Source organism: Trichosurus vulpecula, chromosome 9 (genome assembly GCF_011100635.1).
Source record: "Trichosurus vulpecula isolate mTriVul1 chromosome 9, mTriVul1.pri, whole genome shotgun sequence".
Classification (NCBI taxonomy): domain Eukaryota; kingdom Metazoa; phylum Chordata; class Mammalia; order Diprotodontia; family Phalangeridae; genus Trichosurus; species Trichosurus vulpecula.
Window position 1 is genome coordinate 41,116,015 of NC_050581.1, and position 18,760 is coordinate 41,134,774.

The 18,760-nt window shown below is 39.0% G+C and overlaps 1 protein-coding gene across 1 annotated transcript in view; it reads right to left on the reverse strand.

Moving 5' to 3' along the window:
* The window catches only part of SVEP1 (sushi, von Willebrand factor type A, EGF and pentraxin domain containing 1), a 347,418-nt gene that overhangs the window by 100,328 nt on the left and 228,330 nt on the right, over positions 1-18,760 (reverse strand). The window contains exons 23-27 of the mRNA XM_036739508.1: positions 14,364-14,477; positions 11,541-11,742; positions 6,119-6,276; positions 3,689-3,890; positions 1,158-1,333 (exon numbers count right to left, since the gene is read on the reverse strand). Coding sequence (XP_036595403.1) covers positions 1,158-1,333; positions 3,689-3,890; positions 6,119-6,276; positions 11,541-11,742; positions 14,364-14,477 — 852 coding nt within the window. The remainder of the gene's footprint in view (positions 1-1,157; positions 1,334-3,688; positions 3,891-6,118; positions 6,277-11,540; positions 11,743-14,363; positions 14,478-18,760) is intronic.

Genomic DNA, 18,760 nt, shown 5'->3' on the forward strand with positions numbered 1-18,760 from the left:
CAGCTTTTGATCTTTGCCTCTGGAAAACCTTTTCAAAGTAGCCTGTGAAGGCTCTGTTGCTTACCATCCCTTCAAAACTCCCTTCTACACTTCATTCTTTCCCCTGTTCACCCAACAAAGTGTTTATACCATTCTGAATGTCAATACAGAAAGAACTGGTTGAATATATGCTCATGTTTCTGTCATAAGTGTTTATATATAACTATTTCTTTTATCCTTCAGTTCTGCGGTCTTTTATTTCACCTAATAGGAGTCACACAATAAATATTGCTAATTGATCTAAAAACCCAGTAATATAAGAAGCTCTTTCTTGGGTATATATCCTTCCATCCCCCTAAGCTAGGGGCCTCTGTTGAATTCAGGGATTTCCTTTTTAAAACTGGGAAGATTCTTGGGCCATTTGCCTGAGATTTTATGATTCTTCAAATAAGTTCTACTTTTAAACTTCCTGGGACTCAAAACGCAACAGTGAATGTCATGTGTATGTGCATGAGGTTGTGCTCTAAATTAGCAGGCATAGTAATCATTTCTTAAACATGTAAATTGAGAGACTGATGTTGCTCTGAGCCACAAAGTGAGTTAGTCTCCCAATAAGATGGTTTCTCCTGACAAATGTAAACTCCCTGAGGACAGGAACTATCTCATGCATTTGTGTCCCCTGTGCCTATTACAGGGCCTGTTCCTTTAACTAGGTACTTGATAAATGTGTATTGATGTTTATTGTCAAGATAGATTACTGTATAAATTATATTCAGCATAGCTCATGGTCCCAAATAAATTATATCATATTTTTCAGTTTTTCAGGTGAATATTCTTGAGCCACCTGAGCTCCACATTACCATCTTATCTTTATGGACCCAATGGGGACAGAGAGCAAAGCTGATGACCTCAGAAAATAGGTTTTTTTAAAATGTCTTTACATAGTATAAGACATTTTCCAGGTCAATTGATGCACTGAGCTGAGCCAGCTAGTTCATCTTAAAAATGATGGCAGTAAATGGGCATTTTGGATGAGCTGGGATAGATAAATGAGGCCCTATGCATTAAAGTTGTCAAAAAATGTGGCCAATAAAAAAAAAAAACTAAATCAAAGACCATGCAACGACTATATGTTCTACAGCTACTACAGGAACAAAATCATTTATTCTAAGACATACCACGGATAGCTGAACCAACAGATAGGCCAGTACCACCATCAGATAATTTTCCATCAATATACACTTTCCAGGATCCATCAGTACTTGTCCAAGTGACTGAGATATGATGCCAAATGCCATCATTGACTGAAGGACAGTCTGTTATCCTCTCCTTCCCATTCACATAAAGAACCCAGCTGTAGGGAAAAAAAAAGATGTCAGGTGAGTATTATGTTCAACAGTATGTTTCCTTCTGCACAACTTAATTCAGCAAATATACACTGATCACCTACTATGTGTTGGCTTCTGTGTTAAGCACTGTGGGAATACAAAAAATCAGTAACTCATGGTTCCTGTCCTTAATGAGCTTAGGGTCTAGCAGCAACAAAATGACATATATAGCAACAATTAGATAAATTAGCCTAGGAAAGGGGCTGGAAAGTTATATATACAAAGAGATGCTGAAGTTTTCAGTGGGAACAGGATGCTAAATAAAAAACATGATTTTTTTCCCACTTGCTTAAATAGTGCAGCATCCGATATTTCTCTATATTTTGCCTCAGATCACATTAAATTTATTTGTAATAACGAAGCTCACATTTATTCATTGAACAAGCATTTATTAAGTCCCTACTATGTGCCATATAAGGCAGATTAGTTGGCACAGTGGATAGAGTGCAGGGTCTGGAAGCAGGAAGACTCATCTTTCTGACTTCAAATCCAGCCTCAAATGACCCTGGGTAAGTCACTTCATCCTGTTTGCCTCAGTTTCCTCATCTGTAAAATGAGCTGGAGAAGAAAATGGCAAACTACTCCAGTATCTTTGCCAAGAAAACTTTAAATGAAGTCATGAAGAATCGGATGCATCTGAAAATGCCTGAACAACAACAAAATGTGCCATGTACCTTGTTAGGTCCTAGAGAGCCACAGAGAAAAAAATCAAGCAGTCTCTGCTGTCAGGTTGGTCACATTGTCTTGCATGGAAGGAGCTAGTCTTAGAATATGCTGAGCTAAAGTGGTCTATCTTGAGATGAACGAAGTCACCCCAGGTAATCAATCCATCATGAGACTCATACAGAGAATCAAGAGTGGACCTAAGCGTATCTATATGCAGTCACTTCTCCTGATGGTGGAACGGACTTATTTTCCATATTTGGTTCTAGGCACTTTGAGTTCAGTATAGAGTCATGCACTCTGTGGGTACTCAGTAAATAGTTATTTGATGACTACTGCCAGAGAAATGATGGGATTGATCCAGTATCAATTTATAATATGGAAGATCCTTATAAAGGTAAATAGCAGATTGTAGTTCTTGTTTCTGAAAATTAATTTATCCAAGTAGGTAACACAAAGAGGATAATCAGATAAAAGTGAGAGGTTTAGCAGAAAATGAAAGAAAAGGAGGCTTGAGAAAGTAACCATGGACATTACAGGCTGTTGAACAAAAGATGTCGCACTATTTCCCATCACACACAAGTTTTCTCTCTACTACTCCCTTTATAGGCGACACCCAATGAGGACACTGCCTCTGCCAATGCAGACCAGCACTTTCTTTGAAACGTGTAGTCTTAGAGAGTTACATAATGCACCAATAGATTAGGTGACTTGTCTAGGAACACTAAACCACTATCTGTTAGAATCACTACTTGAATCCAGGTCTTCTTGACTCTGAACCCAGATCTTCATCCCCTACACCATGCTGCCTTTGCCCAATTCTGTTGAGCCGACATCCCCTATTTATGTGACAGGAATCCTGTGCCAAATTCTTTGCTTCCTGGAAGGGGGAGTGGTGGTTATCCTACCTTTAGGATAATGTAAGGAATCCCAACCAGGACAGTATGGGAGGTTAGTTGTTCAAATAAACTGTCCAGTTAAACTCAGTTTCATTCAATTCAATTCATTTAGTATCACCAACCAGGAGTGGGGAACCTGTGGCCTCGAGGCCACGTGGCCTTCTAGGTCTTCAAGTGGCCCGATTAAATCTATTTGATCTATTCTGTGAAGTTTGGGTTCAGTCAAAGGGCCTCACTTGAGGACCTAGAGGGCCACATTTAGCCTTGAGGCTGCAGGTTCCCCACCCCCGAGTGCCAAGTACTTACTCTGTACAGAACACTTGTGGTAGGTGCTAAAGAAGATTCAAAGTTTAATAACATATAGTTTCTCACCTAATGGAGCTTACAGTCTAGGAAGGGAGATATGGAACACACACAAATAACTCAGATGCAAAATACTACATAATAGTGTTCTAAGGGATTTGAGGGGCGAAAGGTCATTATGACTAGAGTGGTCAAAAGTGGGACTCAGTAAGAGCTTCCTCAAGGAAATGGCATTTGAGTTAGAATCTGAAAGACTGGTAAAGAGCATCAGTGCCAAAGCCCAGCCAGGCAAAAAGAAGAATAGAACAGAAGGCTTCTCTTCCTTTCCATCCAACATCCCCATCATCTGTTAGTTTGAACCTCAGCTCTTGGTCTCAATATTGTAAGTAAGCTGGTAGGGACCGCTGCATAAAACAACAACAAACACTGAATCTCTTTATTGCTGGTTCTGCTTACCCATTATAATCAGTGAGAAGGAAAGTATTGTCACTTCCATTCTCAAGCGCGTAAGAGATTGGAGTTCCATAGTTGTTAACGTCAGAAGATTTCATCCAGAATGTGCACGTAATGGCATTGAGAGATGGGAGTACACCATCGAGCATGACGTAACCATAGATGCCGGACACCTCAAAATCCAGGTTAAAACCAGCAGACTGTTCTGCAACAAATATGAAAAACGTTTAGCTCTAGATAGGTGCAAAGACATTTTTCAACCAATGGGAGAACATGGCCCCCAAAATGTAGCATTCAGCTGTTTCTTCTTGGTCCCAGAGAGCAGAACTAGGAGCGATATGTGAAATTGCAGAGACAAATTTAGGCTTGGCATAAGGAAAAATTCCTCCATTAATTCATCTACAATTTATAAGCCTAAAGAATTGTCTAGGGCATGAGAGTTTAAATTACTTATCCAGGGTCAAATATGAGTCAGGACACGAATCTAGGAGCAGCATAGAAGGCTGGGCCTTACCGTATTCATATATTATTCATGCCATGAATAATAATGAGCTTTATCATATTATATGAATACCAATGTGGTATTCGTATATTATTCACATGTACAAAAATATAATATTTATATGTGCTTTATATTTTTCAAAACCCTTTGTTTTGTTGTTTTGGAGGGGGCAAGGCAGGGCAATTGGTGTTAAGTGACTTGCCCAAGGTCACACAGCTAGTAAGTGTGTCAAGTGTCTGAGGCCAGATTTGAACTCAGGTCCTCCTGACTCCAGGGCTGGTGCTCTACTCACCTAGCTGCCCCTCTGCCATCTCTTCTATAGGAACAGAGAACACATCTCTGATTTCACTGTATGGGAAATTCCTATGTCAGGAAACTCCCCCTACCAATTCAGATCTACTCTGGCTCTGTAATTTACAGTCTTAGGGAATTGCTAATAATAATGACGATGAGGATAAATAGCTAATAGTTACATAGTGCTTGGGCAGCTAGGTGGCACAGTGGATAGAGTGGCAGGCCTGGAGTCAAGAAGACTCATCTTCCTGAGTTCAAATCTGGCCTCAGACACTTACTAGCTGGGTGACCCTGGGCAAGTCACTTCTCCTTATTTGCCCCCATTTCCTCATCTATAAAATGAGCTGGAGAAGGAAATGGTAAACCACTCCAATATCTCTGTCAAGAAAGCCCCAAGTGGGATCGAGACTAAAAAAATGACCGAACCACAACATATAGCTCTTACTATATGTATCAGGCACTGTGCAAAGCATTTTACGAGCATTATCTCATTTGGTCCTCACAACAGCCCTGGGCAGTAGGTGCTATTATTATCCCCATTTTACAGAAGCAGAAACCGAGGCAATGAGAAGTGAAATGACTTGCCCAGGGTCATATAGCTAGTAAATGTCTGAGGCCACGTTTGATCTCAGGAAGACTTCTGACTCCAGACCCCACACTCAGTCCACTGCACTGCTTAGCTGCCCCTTCATCCCCAAACAATTCAGAAGCTAAAGCTAAACCAGATGGAAGACAAACAAACAACAAAAATGAAAAGCATTTCCTATTTAGAAAGAGAAAATTCAAACCAGTGTTTTGGGACAAGCCCAACTATGACATCAAGAAACGAATTGCCATTTTCCAGCCCTAAGCTCAAAGCCTGGTTCTGTCGGAGGTCCTCAGGTGTATGATGGTACGAGGTGTGGCTGGAGTTTCCTTATGGAAGGTAGGACTCACCCTAGGTGGTTCTCTACTATCACCAGCGTCCTAAAGAACCTTTTCCTCTTGGCATTGACACTGGAGCGTGTGTGTTTGAGTGTGTGTGTGTGTGTGTGTGCATGTGTGCACACATGCAGATTTATACATCCCTGGAAAAACTACTTCCTAAAACCCAAAGATACATCACCAGTTTGGCCTCCACCACTTTCCCTTCTGGAAGATACTTGGTCAGGCTAGGGTGTGGTCTATTTAGGAATCACTGCTCTAACCATGGGGCCTACACCCACAGGATTTGGACAGAAATGAACCAGCCTGAGGAATATAAGCCAGAGGAAAACTACTTGGCCCACTGTGCTATTGTTTGGTTTGTGCTGTGCCTCAGATCTGCTTTTGGAAAATCATTTTAATCCCAGTTTAATTTCTGAGTCTATAAATTCTGAGTTAAACACCGCCTATTGACCCCTGCTGGGTGGTACTATGGATAAAGTGCTGGGCCCAGAGTTGGAAAGATTGGAGTTGAAATTTGACCTAAAATATGTGGTAGCTAGGTGACCTTGGGTAAGTTAGTTCACCCTGTTTGCCTCAGTTTCCTCATCTGTAAAATGAGCCAGAGAAGGAAATGGCAAACCACTCCAATATTTTTGCCAAGAACCATGGGCAGTTGGTCCACGGGATTAGACACAGTGGAGCAACAACACTGACCCTTTGTTCCTCCATACCTGTTTCACACCTGCTGCCTGAGAAGCCTGGCCGACATTTACAGATGTAGGTGTTCAGCTCATCCACACAGGTGGCCTGGTTTTTGCATGGGTTGGAATCACATTCATTGATATTCACTTCACAGAGTGGCCCTGTGTAACCTGCCACACACTGACATCTGAAAAAGAACAAAATAAACAGATTTGAGTGAGGTCTTAGCCACTGTGTCTTAGCTGCTTCTTGACTCGGCTCCTGTGGGGCCCTTCCCTAGATCCTACACTTTGGGCAAGGGCCTCACACTAGTCACCCCTGATTCTCCAGGTCCCAATGGTCCCAACACGGGTACCTCCTTCTCCTCCCTCCATTTTCAGCTCTCTTTTTGAGGTGCTGAGAACATAAGCTCCTTGAGGGCAGGAGCATTTTTTCTCTTTCTTTTCTTTTTTTCTTGCATTTGTATCCCTAGCACTTAGCATAATCCCAGTCACATAGGAAACTCTTCCTAAGTGCTGGTTGACTGACCAAAGGCTGTCTTCAACTTGTAAACAGGCTATGTTCCCAAAACATGTGTTTGTGAGACAATCCTTCAGAATTCCGAATTTTTTCTAACAGAATCAATTTTATAGATCATGGCTAGCTTCCCACAAAGACCTAGTAAGTCCAAAATTGTAGCCTTAATACTGTATACATGCAATGAAAAGGAGTAGAAAGCAATACTGTTGCATTATTAATCGTTAAAGGAAACTGAAAACCTGAAACAGGAAAATAATGTACTAATTTATTTTTAAAAGCTCAGTGCATCCTGCAAATTGTAGTTCTAGATCCTTGATATTGATTCCTGACGTTTATATGAAGTACAGAAAGAGATTTCAAAATTATTTGCTTTCTTGGCATTTAAAGAAATCAAAACTTCTAGAAATAGATTATTAAACAGGTGTTTTGTAAGGATTTAGAAAGCAATGCAAAGGTCTCTAGGAACCAACACGGACTCACTAAAAAGAGGTAATGCCAAACTAAACTAATTTTTTTGGAAAAAATTGGTAGTTGAGAGAAATATGGTAGTCTATCTTAGTTTCAGCAAATTGTAACAATCTTTTTTGGGGGGGTCATGACACCCTTGTGGATAAGATAGTGTTGTCTTGTTGAGAATGTTATTTGGTGCATCTGCACCTGGCTGAGCAAAAAAACACTCAAAAAAAGGTGTGTCAACTTGGAAAGTGATTAGGGTAATGTCATAAGGCTTTCTGCTTGGCCCTGATGCATTCAACACTTTTATCAAAGACTTAGATGAAGTCAGAAAGGTCACGGTTATCACATTGGACACAAGGCTAAGGAATATTTAATATAATTGGTGGCAGATTCAGAATTTGAAATTACATTAGCAAGCTGGAACACTGGACTAAAACCAATATAAAATAAAATTTAGCAGGAGTAAGTGTCACTAGTTGCTTACATGTATATAAAACAAAAGACCAGTTCTACATGTATCCAAATGGAACCACTTAACTGCTATCCCAACTCTATAAATGTTCCCTTGGCCCAGAAGGCATAAAGATACATAGTTTCTCAGACTGCTCAATCAACCTAACAATTAATTTTATTTCTCAAGTTACCTTTGTTGCTGGGCCCACTTTGACCTAGTATTCTATTCTAGACTAGTGGCTTCTTGCTTTTCACATTGAGACAAAGTTGCCTCTTTGTGCCTTAGTCGCAAGAGCTAAGGGGCAGCTAGGTGACACAGTGAATAGCGTGCCAGGCCGGGAGTCAGGAAGACTCATCCTCATGAGCTCAAATTTGGTCTCAGACATTAACCAGCTGTGTGACCCTGGGCAAGTCACTTAACCTGTTTGCCTCAGTTTTCTCATCTGTAAAATGAGCTGGAGAAGAAAATGGCAAACCACTCCAGTATCTTTGCCAAGAAAACCCCAAATGGGGTCATGAAGAGCTGGATACAACTGAAATGACTCAACAACAACCCAGAAGCTGAGTCTTTGTCTTCTTCCCCTATGCCCTTTTATCTCAATGACTCTGCCCCAAGGTTTTTGCTTAGGATGTCTCTGCAGTCTTTCCAGGGATCCTTCTGTGAATCATAGGTAATTTATTGAATTCACATTACTACCAACTACTAAATCCACTGCAGAAATTTTCCTAAATAGCATTCCATTTCTATTACTAATCTTGACCTTTCCACTGCCTACCAAGACTTACTGTGGATATACGAGATGGAAGAGGCCCCCCCTTTTTTTTTGGCAAGGCAATTTGGGTTAAGTGACTTGCCCAGGGTCACACAGCTAATAGGTATCATGGCTAAATTTGGATTTAAAACTTAGGTCCTCCTGACTCTAGGGCTGGTGCTCTATCCACTTTGCCACCTAGCTGCCCTTCTTTCTTTTTTTTTTAAAGTCTTTCATTTATTATTAAAAACAAATACATAATAAGAAATTAAAAAGAAATATACTATAAACTTATATATTAAAACAAATATAAAATAAGAAAGAAAAAAACATGTTATGTGCACAGCAGAAAGAAAGGGAGGATTCAAAATATACAGTAGTAAATTTCCATTTCACGAAAACTGGAGCCCTGTTTTGACAGTAATTCATGTGAATAAAAATTTTTGATGTTTCATTTGACTAAAATTTCAATGTACTCAAATGTTGCAGTATCCTATTTAAAAATTAAAAAAAAAATCTGTTAAAGCTAACATAGCCTAAGCCCTCAGAAATCAAAGTATGTCTCAGTCATGGAACATAGTCTCATTGTACTCTGCCCTGAATGACTGACTTGAAAGGCAAACTAAAATGATCCAGAGGAGGGTGGCCCAGAATGCAAAGGATTAGGAAGTCATGTCCTATGAAGGAAAGGCAAAGGAACTGGGGGGCGGGTGCTTAGGGTCTTCAGTTTGAAGACAAGGAGGGACAAGACCACTGATTTCCTGTGTTTGAAGCCTTGTCATGTTGAAAAGTTACTTCATAAACTATCTATAGGAGTTACAAGGGGGCAGATTTTTTGTCTCAATATTAAAGACATTTCAGGTAACTAGAACTGGGCATTGGATGGGAGGATAGACTGCCTAATGACTTAAATTCCATGACTGAAGATGTTTAAGTTCAGTGTGGATGACAATCTGTCAGGGATGATGAATGGGCATTTCCTGACCTGGGTGGGAGGGTGGGATGGATGACCCCTGAAGTTCTTTCTGTTTCTAGGATTCCACAATTCTATAAAATTGAAAATCCAGTGGCAAGGGTTCTGAATTAGGAGTCAAAGGATCTACGTTTCCAATGCTAGCTCTGCTTTTGATGAACTGTCTGCCTTGGGCAAGTAATCTAGTCCCTTTGAGCCTCATATATCTTTTATTCCTTCTTTTATGAAATGATGTGCTTGGACTATATAACCTCTAAGGTCCACTGGTGCTTTAAATATATGATCCAAAGAAATAGATTGTTATTTATCTGGCATGTCAGTGGTTAAGGAAAACATAGTTACTTGGAGAAGGATGAGAAGATTGATGGAAAGTTTTGTGGAGATTCTTATATGGACTTCCAGATACTTTTAAGGGCAATATTGTTGGAACATTGTCTCTTATTGTTTGCCTTTTAGATATATATGCATGTGTATATATATGTACGTATATATGTATATATATAAAGGGATATAGATATACATATAGATAGACAGATCTATATCTTTATCTTTGTCCTTGTTCTTAATTTAGATTCTTTATTTTTTTGCTTTCAAATGGAATGACCAGTTTAGGGGAGACAAAAAAAAGAAGTGAGAAATGTTTTTGATGCTGAAAGGGAAAAGGAAAGGGATTAGAGAGAGGATGGATATGAATTTAGTCATTTGTTTAATTGAATGTGTGTGCACATGCAGGAAGGATAATGCTTGAGGTGAAATTAATTGAATTAAGAGCAATGAAAGACAGAATCAAGTAGGGAAGCAAAGTGTTTAAATAAACACCCTGAGAAGAAAGTAGTTGAAGAAATTGGATTATATAATTCCCCATAAACGCCACCAGGTGGTGCTAGGAGACCAAGAGCACTTTGGTTCCCTATCAGCTAAGGCTTGTTGGTTCAACTAAGGCTCGTTGGTGAGGTCAGCTGGTCATACACAGTTATGTGTTTGTAAATTAGGAAATGTTTATGTAACTCTAATGAGGAATCTGCCTCACGAGATACACCATAAATTCACAAAGAAGAAAACTCTTTAATAATCTTGATTCATAATAATGTAAGGTATATAATATCTGAGCTTAAGGAAAATCACATTGACATCTATGTGAGAAACAAAGTGGAAGGGAAAGAGATGGTACAGGGAGAGCACGTAGGAGGACCTTTAAACTGTCTAGTCCACAAGGTCGTCAAGTAGCTGAACTGTTTGTGTTAGTTGTGTATGTATAAAGAAAGAGTTCTATGTGAGAGATGTTATAAAGGAAGAGATGGAAAGATCTGGCAGCAGATTAGATATATAAGATGAAGGAGAATGAAGAATCAGACATAACACCAAGAATACAAATATTTGTCAACTATAAATCAAAACAATAAAATAAACTTATATGATCTTTTCACATATTTGATTTATAATCTAATATTGGCTAAGTCTTCTGATCATAACTAGATTATACTTTAAGAGTAACCAAGTCCAAGCTCATCAATTTATGTTTAAGGAAATGGAGCCCCAGGAAGTTATGTGCCTTAAGAGCAGAGTCAGAATTTGAACCCAGGTCCTTATTACATCATGCTGCCCCTTACTCAGTCTGCCATTCAAAATAACAATAGTAACTCAAATTTATTTTATGAAATATTAAGTCATATGTGTTATGTTGGATAGTTATCATATATAGTTATTACATCTTGGCAAGAATGATTTAAAATATCTGAAGCTATGAAGTAGAGAGATATGTTATCAGTTTGTGCTATATATTTAAACATGGGTCATATCAATAAAGAAACCGTAGACATAAATCTGAATCAGATGTGAACCAAATTTTTTTTGGAAAACAGAGTCAGAATTTGCACAGGATGAGAGGGTGTGAAAAGATCATAATTTAAATTAGTAGAGGAAAATACCCGCCCCAATTACATTAATACGTACTGTACATGGATGGATCTCTCCTCTTTCATTCTTTGTGCTCACTCCCTCCCCCCCAAAAACTTCCATCAAATTAAAAAATGATAATATCAAGAAAATAAACTTAGTCAACACTTTCAAAGAAATATTTTCAATTAATTTGTAAAAGGTGGCATACAAAGGAATGATAAATCTTGAGAATGAAAAGAAAGTTAATCCCCAGATTTAAATTGTGTCTCTCTACTCCTCATCCTAGGAAAGTGCTTGAAAGGGAAGACAAGTCAAAGACAAGAACATTTTGGCAAAAGCAAAGGCAACCTAAATCCTTCACGTGCTATTTCATGAAATTAACCAGTTCTGGCTTTTTACCTGAAGCCATTGATGCCATCCTTGCAGGCTCCTCCATTCTTGCAGGGACTACTGAGACATTCATCCACATTATTTTCACACCGGGTACCCCAAAAACCAGGAAGGCATTTGCACAAGAACCCCCCTATCTGATCGTCACAAACTGCATTGTTCAAACACGGGTTTGACTGGCATTCATTGACTTCTGTTTCACAGTGAATGCCTGGCAGGGAAGGGATAAGAAAATGACGGTCAAAGGAATAATAATAATTTATGACAATTACAGCAACACAACAACCATAATCAATTACACAGTGTAGTTATTTTATCCATCTGTCAGTAGTCTGCAGAACATTAAATATATAGGCATAGAACATATGTGTGTGTTATTACACACACACACACACACACACACACAAATACACACACATATATAATAGCAAGTTGTTCCTGGACAGTTTCTATCGGAACACCATTTAAAAAGACAAGAACAAGATGATGATGATGATGATTGTGATGGTGATGATGATGATATCCTGACAATTGTAGTAAAAGATTACAATTTTAATAAAATACTACAAATAGACTGGCAATGTTAAAGAAAAGGAAAAAGAGACTACGTGACTATATGTAGCCAAGAAAGTACTGAATTTGGAGTCTGAAATTTGGTTTAAGTCCTGAGTCTATCATTTGCAGGCTGCAATGACCTTGAAGCAACTTCTCCAAATTTACCTTTTCAGACCTGTTTCTTCATCCCCAGAATGGGGATAGTAAAACTTAGACTATGAGAAAGTGTGCTTGAAAGTGAAGTAGTCCATAAGTGAGCTACTAACATATCTAACGAGGCACAATCTAGTTCTTTAATGATCTATGACTTCAACAAACTTTTATTAATTATTCACTTCATGAAATCCACTGTACTTGTTAGTTAAGATTCAAAGATGACAAAAGCTCAAGTTGCTTACATCCAAATAGGGGCAGGCAGAGAATAGGATGTGTTTATAAATAACCCTTAGATAAGGCAAGGTGTGAGTAGGGCAAAGGACAGGTAGTCCAGAAAAACGCATTTTCATAATTCAAAGTAGGAGAAAGTAGCATCGGTAGAGGGGTCACAACTAGCTTTTTGAAAGAGGTAGCACCATTGAAGTAAGAGAGATACTTTAACAGAACTGGGTTGAGGGAGAAGGGATCCATTCAGGGCACTGGCATTGGATGGTGTAAGCAAAGGTGAAAGGGCAGGAGAGAACATGATGAACGTAAAAGACAGTGATTGGTCCATTTGGGGGGGCATTTAGGTTTTGGGGGCGGAAATATTGTGAGATACTGAAATACAAAAAGGATCCATGATTTCATTGGGACAAGGAACTCCCAGGACTCCTGGTGTGGGCATTCCTTCAATCAACTCAGATTGTAGCCTATCTATGACTTAGTAGCTATGTCCTAGGGCATTATGTATAACTTGCTCAGAGTCACAGAGCTAGTAAGTATCTTAGGTGGGCTTTGAACCCATGTCCTCCCAACTCCAAGACCAACAGTCTGTCCACTGTACCATGCCATCTCTGATCTAAGAGTGGAAATTTAGGTTAGTACAAAATTCTAGGGAGTTTAGAATGACAAGATCAGTAGCAGTCTGATTCAATGGGCAGCGACTGAAGACTTGTGAACAGAGCAGTGACATGAACAGAATGGTGCATTAGGAAGATTATTTAGACAATGGAATGGATGGGTTAGAAAAGGGAAAACACTGGAGAAAGATAGAAAAGTTAAGAGGCTGTTACAATAGCCTAAGCATAACATAATGGAGATATGAAAGAGGCTAGCTACAGTGAAAGCTGGAAGGAGGGGTCAGGTGAAATATATTGTGGAAGGTAGAATCAATAGCACTTTGCACCTGGCTGAATCTGGCGGTGGCGGTTTAGAGTACAAGGAAGAGTCAAAAATGATTCTAAAGTTCTGCACCTGGAAGATGGGCAGAGTTAGCCCAACTATCATCTCTGCTGTGTAACCCTCTTCAAAAGCCCCTAACCACTAATCTCTCTCTTTCTCTACAACCGTCTCCCTCTAACTGCTGAAACACTTATTTGGTACAAAGCAAATGCTACCTGTGTTGTTATTCATTCTTTTCTGTATATGTATTTTCCCCCCAGCTAGATTCTATATTCCTTGGGGGCAGTATATCCTCAGTGACTAACACAGTGTTTATTTAATAAATGTTTTATCATCATGATGGTGATAGCCTGATGATGCTTTGTTTTATTGTGTCCTAGGGCTGGGGCGGGGGGAAGTCTGCCTTGTAGAAAAGTTACATTAGAACAGAGAAAAAGGTGATAGTTTCAGTCAGTGGTAAGAGCAAAAACAGGGAGAGTCAGATGTCTTGATTTCAAATTCTGCCTGGGCCACTTACTACTTATGTTCCTTGGGGCAAGCCAGAGCTCTTTTGAGCCTCAGTTTCCATATCTGTAAAATGAGAGAACTGGAACAAATCTTAGTGGTTTCTTTTAGATCAGTGGTCTTCTGTGTTGGGTTGGAAGGACCCTTCTGAGACAAAATCAATAACTCTATGAATATCATTTACAACGAATGAAGTAGCTCTCAACAACTGGGTCATAGTTGCCATGTGAGAATCCAAATCAGTAATGTCTTATTAATCTATAACTATTTTGGGAAAAAGCCTTTGGTTTATATTCACCTCAAAGTATAAAAATTCAGTTTAAATTGTAAGAAGCTGGTCACCCTGTGTGACTTTAAGCCCTCATATTTTAAAAGATGTCAAAAAGCCTACCCATGAATGTAAAGAAAAAAATCGTAAGCAAACAGAAATAATAGAAATGTTCAAATGCTTACCTTTGAATCCTCTCACACATGAGCAGTGATACCCATCAATACCATCGACACAAGTGGCTTTATTTAAACATGGATTGGATCTACACTCATTTATATTTCCCTCGCAGAGCTGACCTGCAAAGGAGGTTCATTAGAAATCTGAAATAGCATCATCTGCTTTTACCATGTGCCTGCTATGTGCATCACATTATGCTAGTTGCTAGGAGAAATAGAAAGATAAATAAGACATCATTTCGGCCCTTTTGGAGACTATAATCAATCAGGAATGATAAAATATGCATAAATACGTAAAGACTATATAATTATGTGTAATGGAGAACTGGCCAATGAAGACCCAGTACGTATAGCACAGCTAGGTGGCCAAGGTGAAGAAGACTGGGCAAACCTGCGTCTGGGCATGAGTACTGGAAGATCTTTATTGACCAATCTCTCATTACACATGAGATAACTATAATTCAGATGAGAAGATAAATGCACCAAAGATAATATAAAATGCATTGCTTATGGAAAAAAAAAGATAGACTAAAGTATCTACAAACATTTATCAATGCATACTTTTAATTCGAGTCAATTAAAATGATGACAACATTAAAGCTAAAGTTTCATTAACTTGAAAACTTTCAAGAAACATCTTTTCTTCAAATGCTTTGTTTACAATCTTATTGTAAAACACTGTTAAGTCAGTCAATTTATACAAAAGGCTTCTCTCTTAGTCTCTGGAGGTGGAGTCAGCAATTCTTCACCAGGAGAGAAGCCCTAAGCCTGGAAGAATTTGCAAGGAGTGGGTGAATTCTGGGATCCTACTGCCTAAAAATAGGACTCATAGTACTCGTGCCATGGAGGCTACCAGCTATCTGAGTGCATGATAACAAGAAAAGAGTCAGTATGCCTATATTCTCAAGTCATCTTATCATATGGCACATAGCCATTGGTGTGGACTGTTCATATCTTCATGTATTATTAGAGCTAATAGCGTCTTAGAAATGAGTTCATGGTTTCGTCTCATGAAACAGCAACCTTTTGAGTTCATCTCTACTGGAGAAGGTAAACACTAATGATGAACATGTTATCAATAAAAAAGCAAGAAAATAAGTGTTTTCCCCAAACCTTTGAATTTACCATTTTCATCAGCTTTCCTAGCAAATTGAAACTCTTCAAATTTTCACTATAGAGATAGGTATCATCACTACCATTTCTACCTTGCTGTTTATTTTTTCCTTTAGCAACATTTAATTTATTAAATGCAAGACATAATTCACAATACATTTCAGCCTACTTCTACTCACCATCCATTTTTTTGTTTGTTTTTCAGTTACTTACAATTTTGATTATGTTGACATCATGGTATTCTAGTATTCATATCCATATAGCAGCTTTACGAAAATGCTAGTTTTAAGAAGATGGGATTTTGTAGCATCAATGAAAATACTGTGCTATTCCTCAAATGTCATCCAGACTGAACTACTTCTCTTGGACCTTAGATCTAGTACGGGGGTGGGGAACCTGCAGCCTTGAGGTCACATGTGGCTCTCTAGGTCCTCAAGTATGGCCTTTTGGGAGTCACATGTGGCCTTGAGGCTGCAGGTTCCCCACCCCTGACCCAGCAGATTGTCCCTCTCTCTCTTACCCAACATGGATGTGCATGTGTGTGCGTGTGCGTGTGTATATGCGTGTGCATGTGTATATGTGTGTGTGTGTGTTTAGGAATATGGATTAGACCAGTTATTTTACTGGTATAGGGAGCTCCCTTATAAAAAAACTTCATTTACTAATATAGGCTTGTACCTACTCTACTGTTAGTCTTGGAGAGTCACGTGGCCCACCAGATTGGTAAATGAGTCAGTTAAAATAATCATCCAACTGTATATCCTCAGCTGGTCAATGATTTCTCACCAACTTTTTTTTTTTTGCATGAAGTTAGGCAGATCTATTTTAAATAAATAGATTACTGAGGAGGCTTTGTCATATTTGGGGCCTCTGTCCAATCAGCACTTCATCTGTGGATTAGAGTATCTGGAGAACCTCCACATTGTTAGGGATATTGCTAGCTTTGCCTTTGATGTGAGAATTTGCTAACTAACATCAGAAAAGACATTTTCCAAGAGCATATTCCATTTAGCCAAAAGTTTAGATGGTGACAGGGGTAAAACTAAATGAGAACCTGCATTTTCTTGCAAAAACAGAATATGAACATCTGATCTGTATTGCAATTAGACATCAGGGTTCTTAACCTTGGGTTTCTGAATGTGTATTTAAAAGACATTTTGATAAGTGTATTTCAATATAATTGGTTTCCTTCGTAATCCTATGCATTTAAAAGCATTCTTCTGAGAAGAGGTCCACAGGCTTCATCTGACTGCCAAGGCGTGTATCCCATGACACAAAAAATGTGAGGAACCACGAATTAGAGAGAGAGCCTTAATTGCATACACAGCATATGTCCTTCACTGACATCCTTCTCTGATGCCTCATTGTGGCATGGAGATGACCTTGGGTTCCTGAAGGCTGTGCCAACAAATCACAAGCTCTGGAAAGTCTTACTAAGCTGGAAATCTTTCTACACAGGCCTGGCAATGAAGAACGTGTGTGCCGGCCAAAGACCAGCCTAACTAAGGGGGAGCAGCTCATCATCAGAAGGCTGACTCTCAGGTGATGAATGTTTTGGCCATGATGATCCTGCTTCTGCCTAACCTTATGCGGTCTCAGCTTTCTCATTTGTAGAATGAGGAAGTTAGGGTAGGGCAGGTGTTCTTAACCTGGGGGTCTATGGATAGATATTAGGGGGTCTATGAACTCGGATGTAAAAAAAATTAAATGTTTATTTTCACTGAACTCCAATGGCAATTTAGTATATCCTTCAATTATTTAAAAATATTATTCTGAATACAGGCCATCTTGGGTGGGGTGAGGGGACGGGAGAGATGGAGAGAAAATCTGGCACTCAAAATCTAAAAATAAATTTATTAATAAAAAGAAAAAATATTATTCTGAGAAGCAGTCCATAGGATTCACTAGATTAATACAGGGGTCCATGACACAGAAAAAGTTAAAAGTCCCTAGACAAGAGGATATGTCAACAAAAATGGAACTGCAAACTTGGGTAGGGGAGAAGGAGGTTTCCTCCCGTAGAATGGAAGTTGTTGAGAGCTCTATAAGCTGGCTTTTCATGATGTCAGCAGGCCCATGCTCTCATGAGTGCACTGCTGATAGTGACTGTGTGAGTGAATATGAAAATGCATACACGTGTGGAAGAATAGCAGTGTACCCGAATATATTGTGTATATGCAAGATGAGATCAATGAAGCTTTACTGGCATATAGGATACATGAAAATATAAAACCAGCTGTGCCATAGAATACCAGGGAAAGGACCAGTGAGGACAGATTAATGAGAATAGAATGCTGGGAAGGGAAAGGGAAAGGGGTAAAGAGAGGAAAGGGAGAGACAGGAAGATAGGGAAGGAGAGAAGGAAAGGAGGAGGGAGGGAAAAAGCAAGAGAAGGGAGAAGGCAGGGAAGGAAAAAGGGGTACTGAGGGAGGTAAAGAGGAAAGGGAAAGGGAAAAGAAGAGGGAGACAGAGGGGGAAAAAGAGGGAAAGACGGGCAGGAAGGAGGATAGGGAGGAGGAGAATGGGAGGACGAGAGGAGGGAAGGAGAAAGAGGAATAGAGAAGGAGGGAGGGGAAAGCAGGAAGGAAGAAGAGGAAGGGGAGAGGGAAAAGGGGAGTGGGAGAGGGAAGAGGAGGGGGCTTTCATTAGAAAAGATAATTAGGTGTAATTTACTTGAGTGACTGCTTCAGTGTTGTACAGTGGAAAAAACAGTAGAAGACCAGGATTTAATTCTAGCTCTGCCAATGATAATTGCATGACTTTGAACAAGTCAGTTAACATCTCTGAGTCATCCGTAAAATGATAGAGTTGTGACAAATGACTTCTAAAGTCCTTTCAAGGTCCGAATCTGTGATCTACTGGATGAATTACCTTTCTGAGCCTTTGCTAAGGAAATTCATTTGCAAAGGCTGACATCCCCCAAATGAAAGTCACTATTTTATGTGGCCTCGAAGTGGAGAAATATAAACTCGGGGTGGGTTCAACTACTATAGAAAGATTGTTTGGTCTTCTCTCATATGTCTATACGTCTACTTCTAAAAATTGTTTTTTGGTTTGAGAAGCTATTAGTACCCGGTCCTTTGAAAAATCTTTATGTTATGTTACGTTTTTATAATATATGATACTATATATGTTATATATTATCATATACAACATATTATATTTTATAACACAGTATTATATATTATATTTTTATAATATATGACACAATGTACCATATATTATATCATATTAAAAGGATATTAGAAAATAGACCACATTACTTAAAAATCTATGCTAATGTTATATTC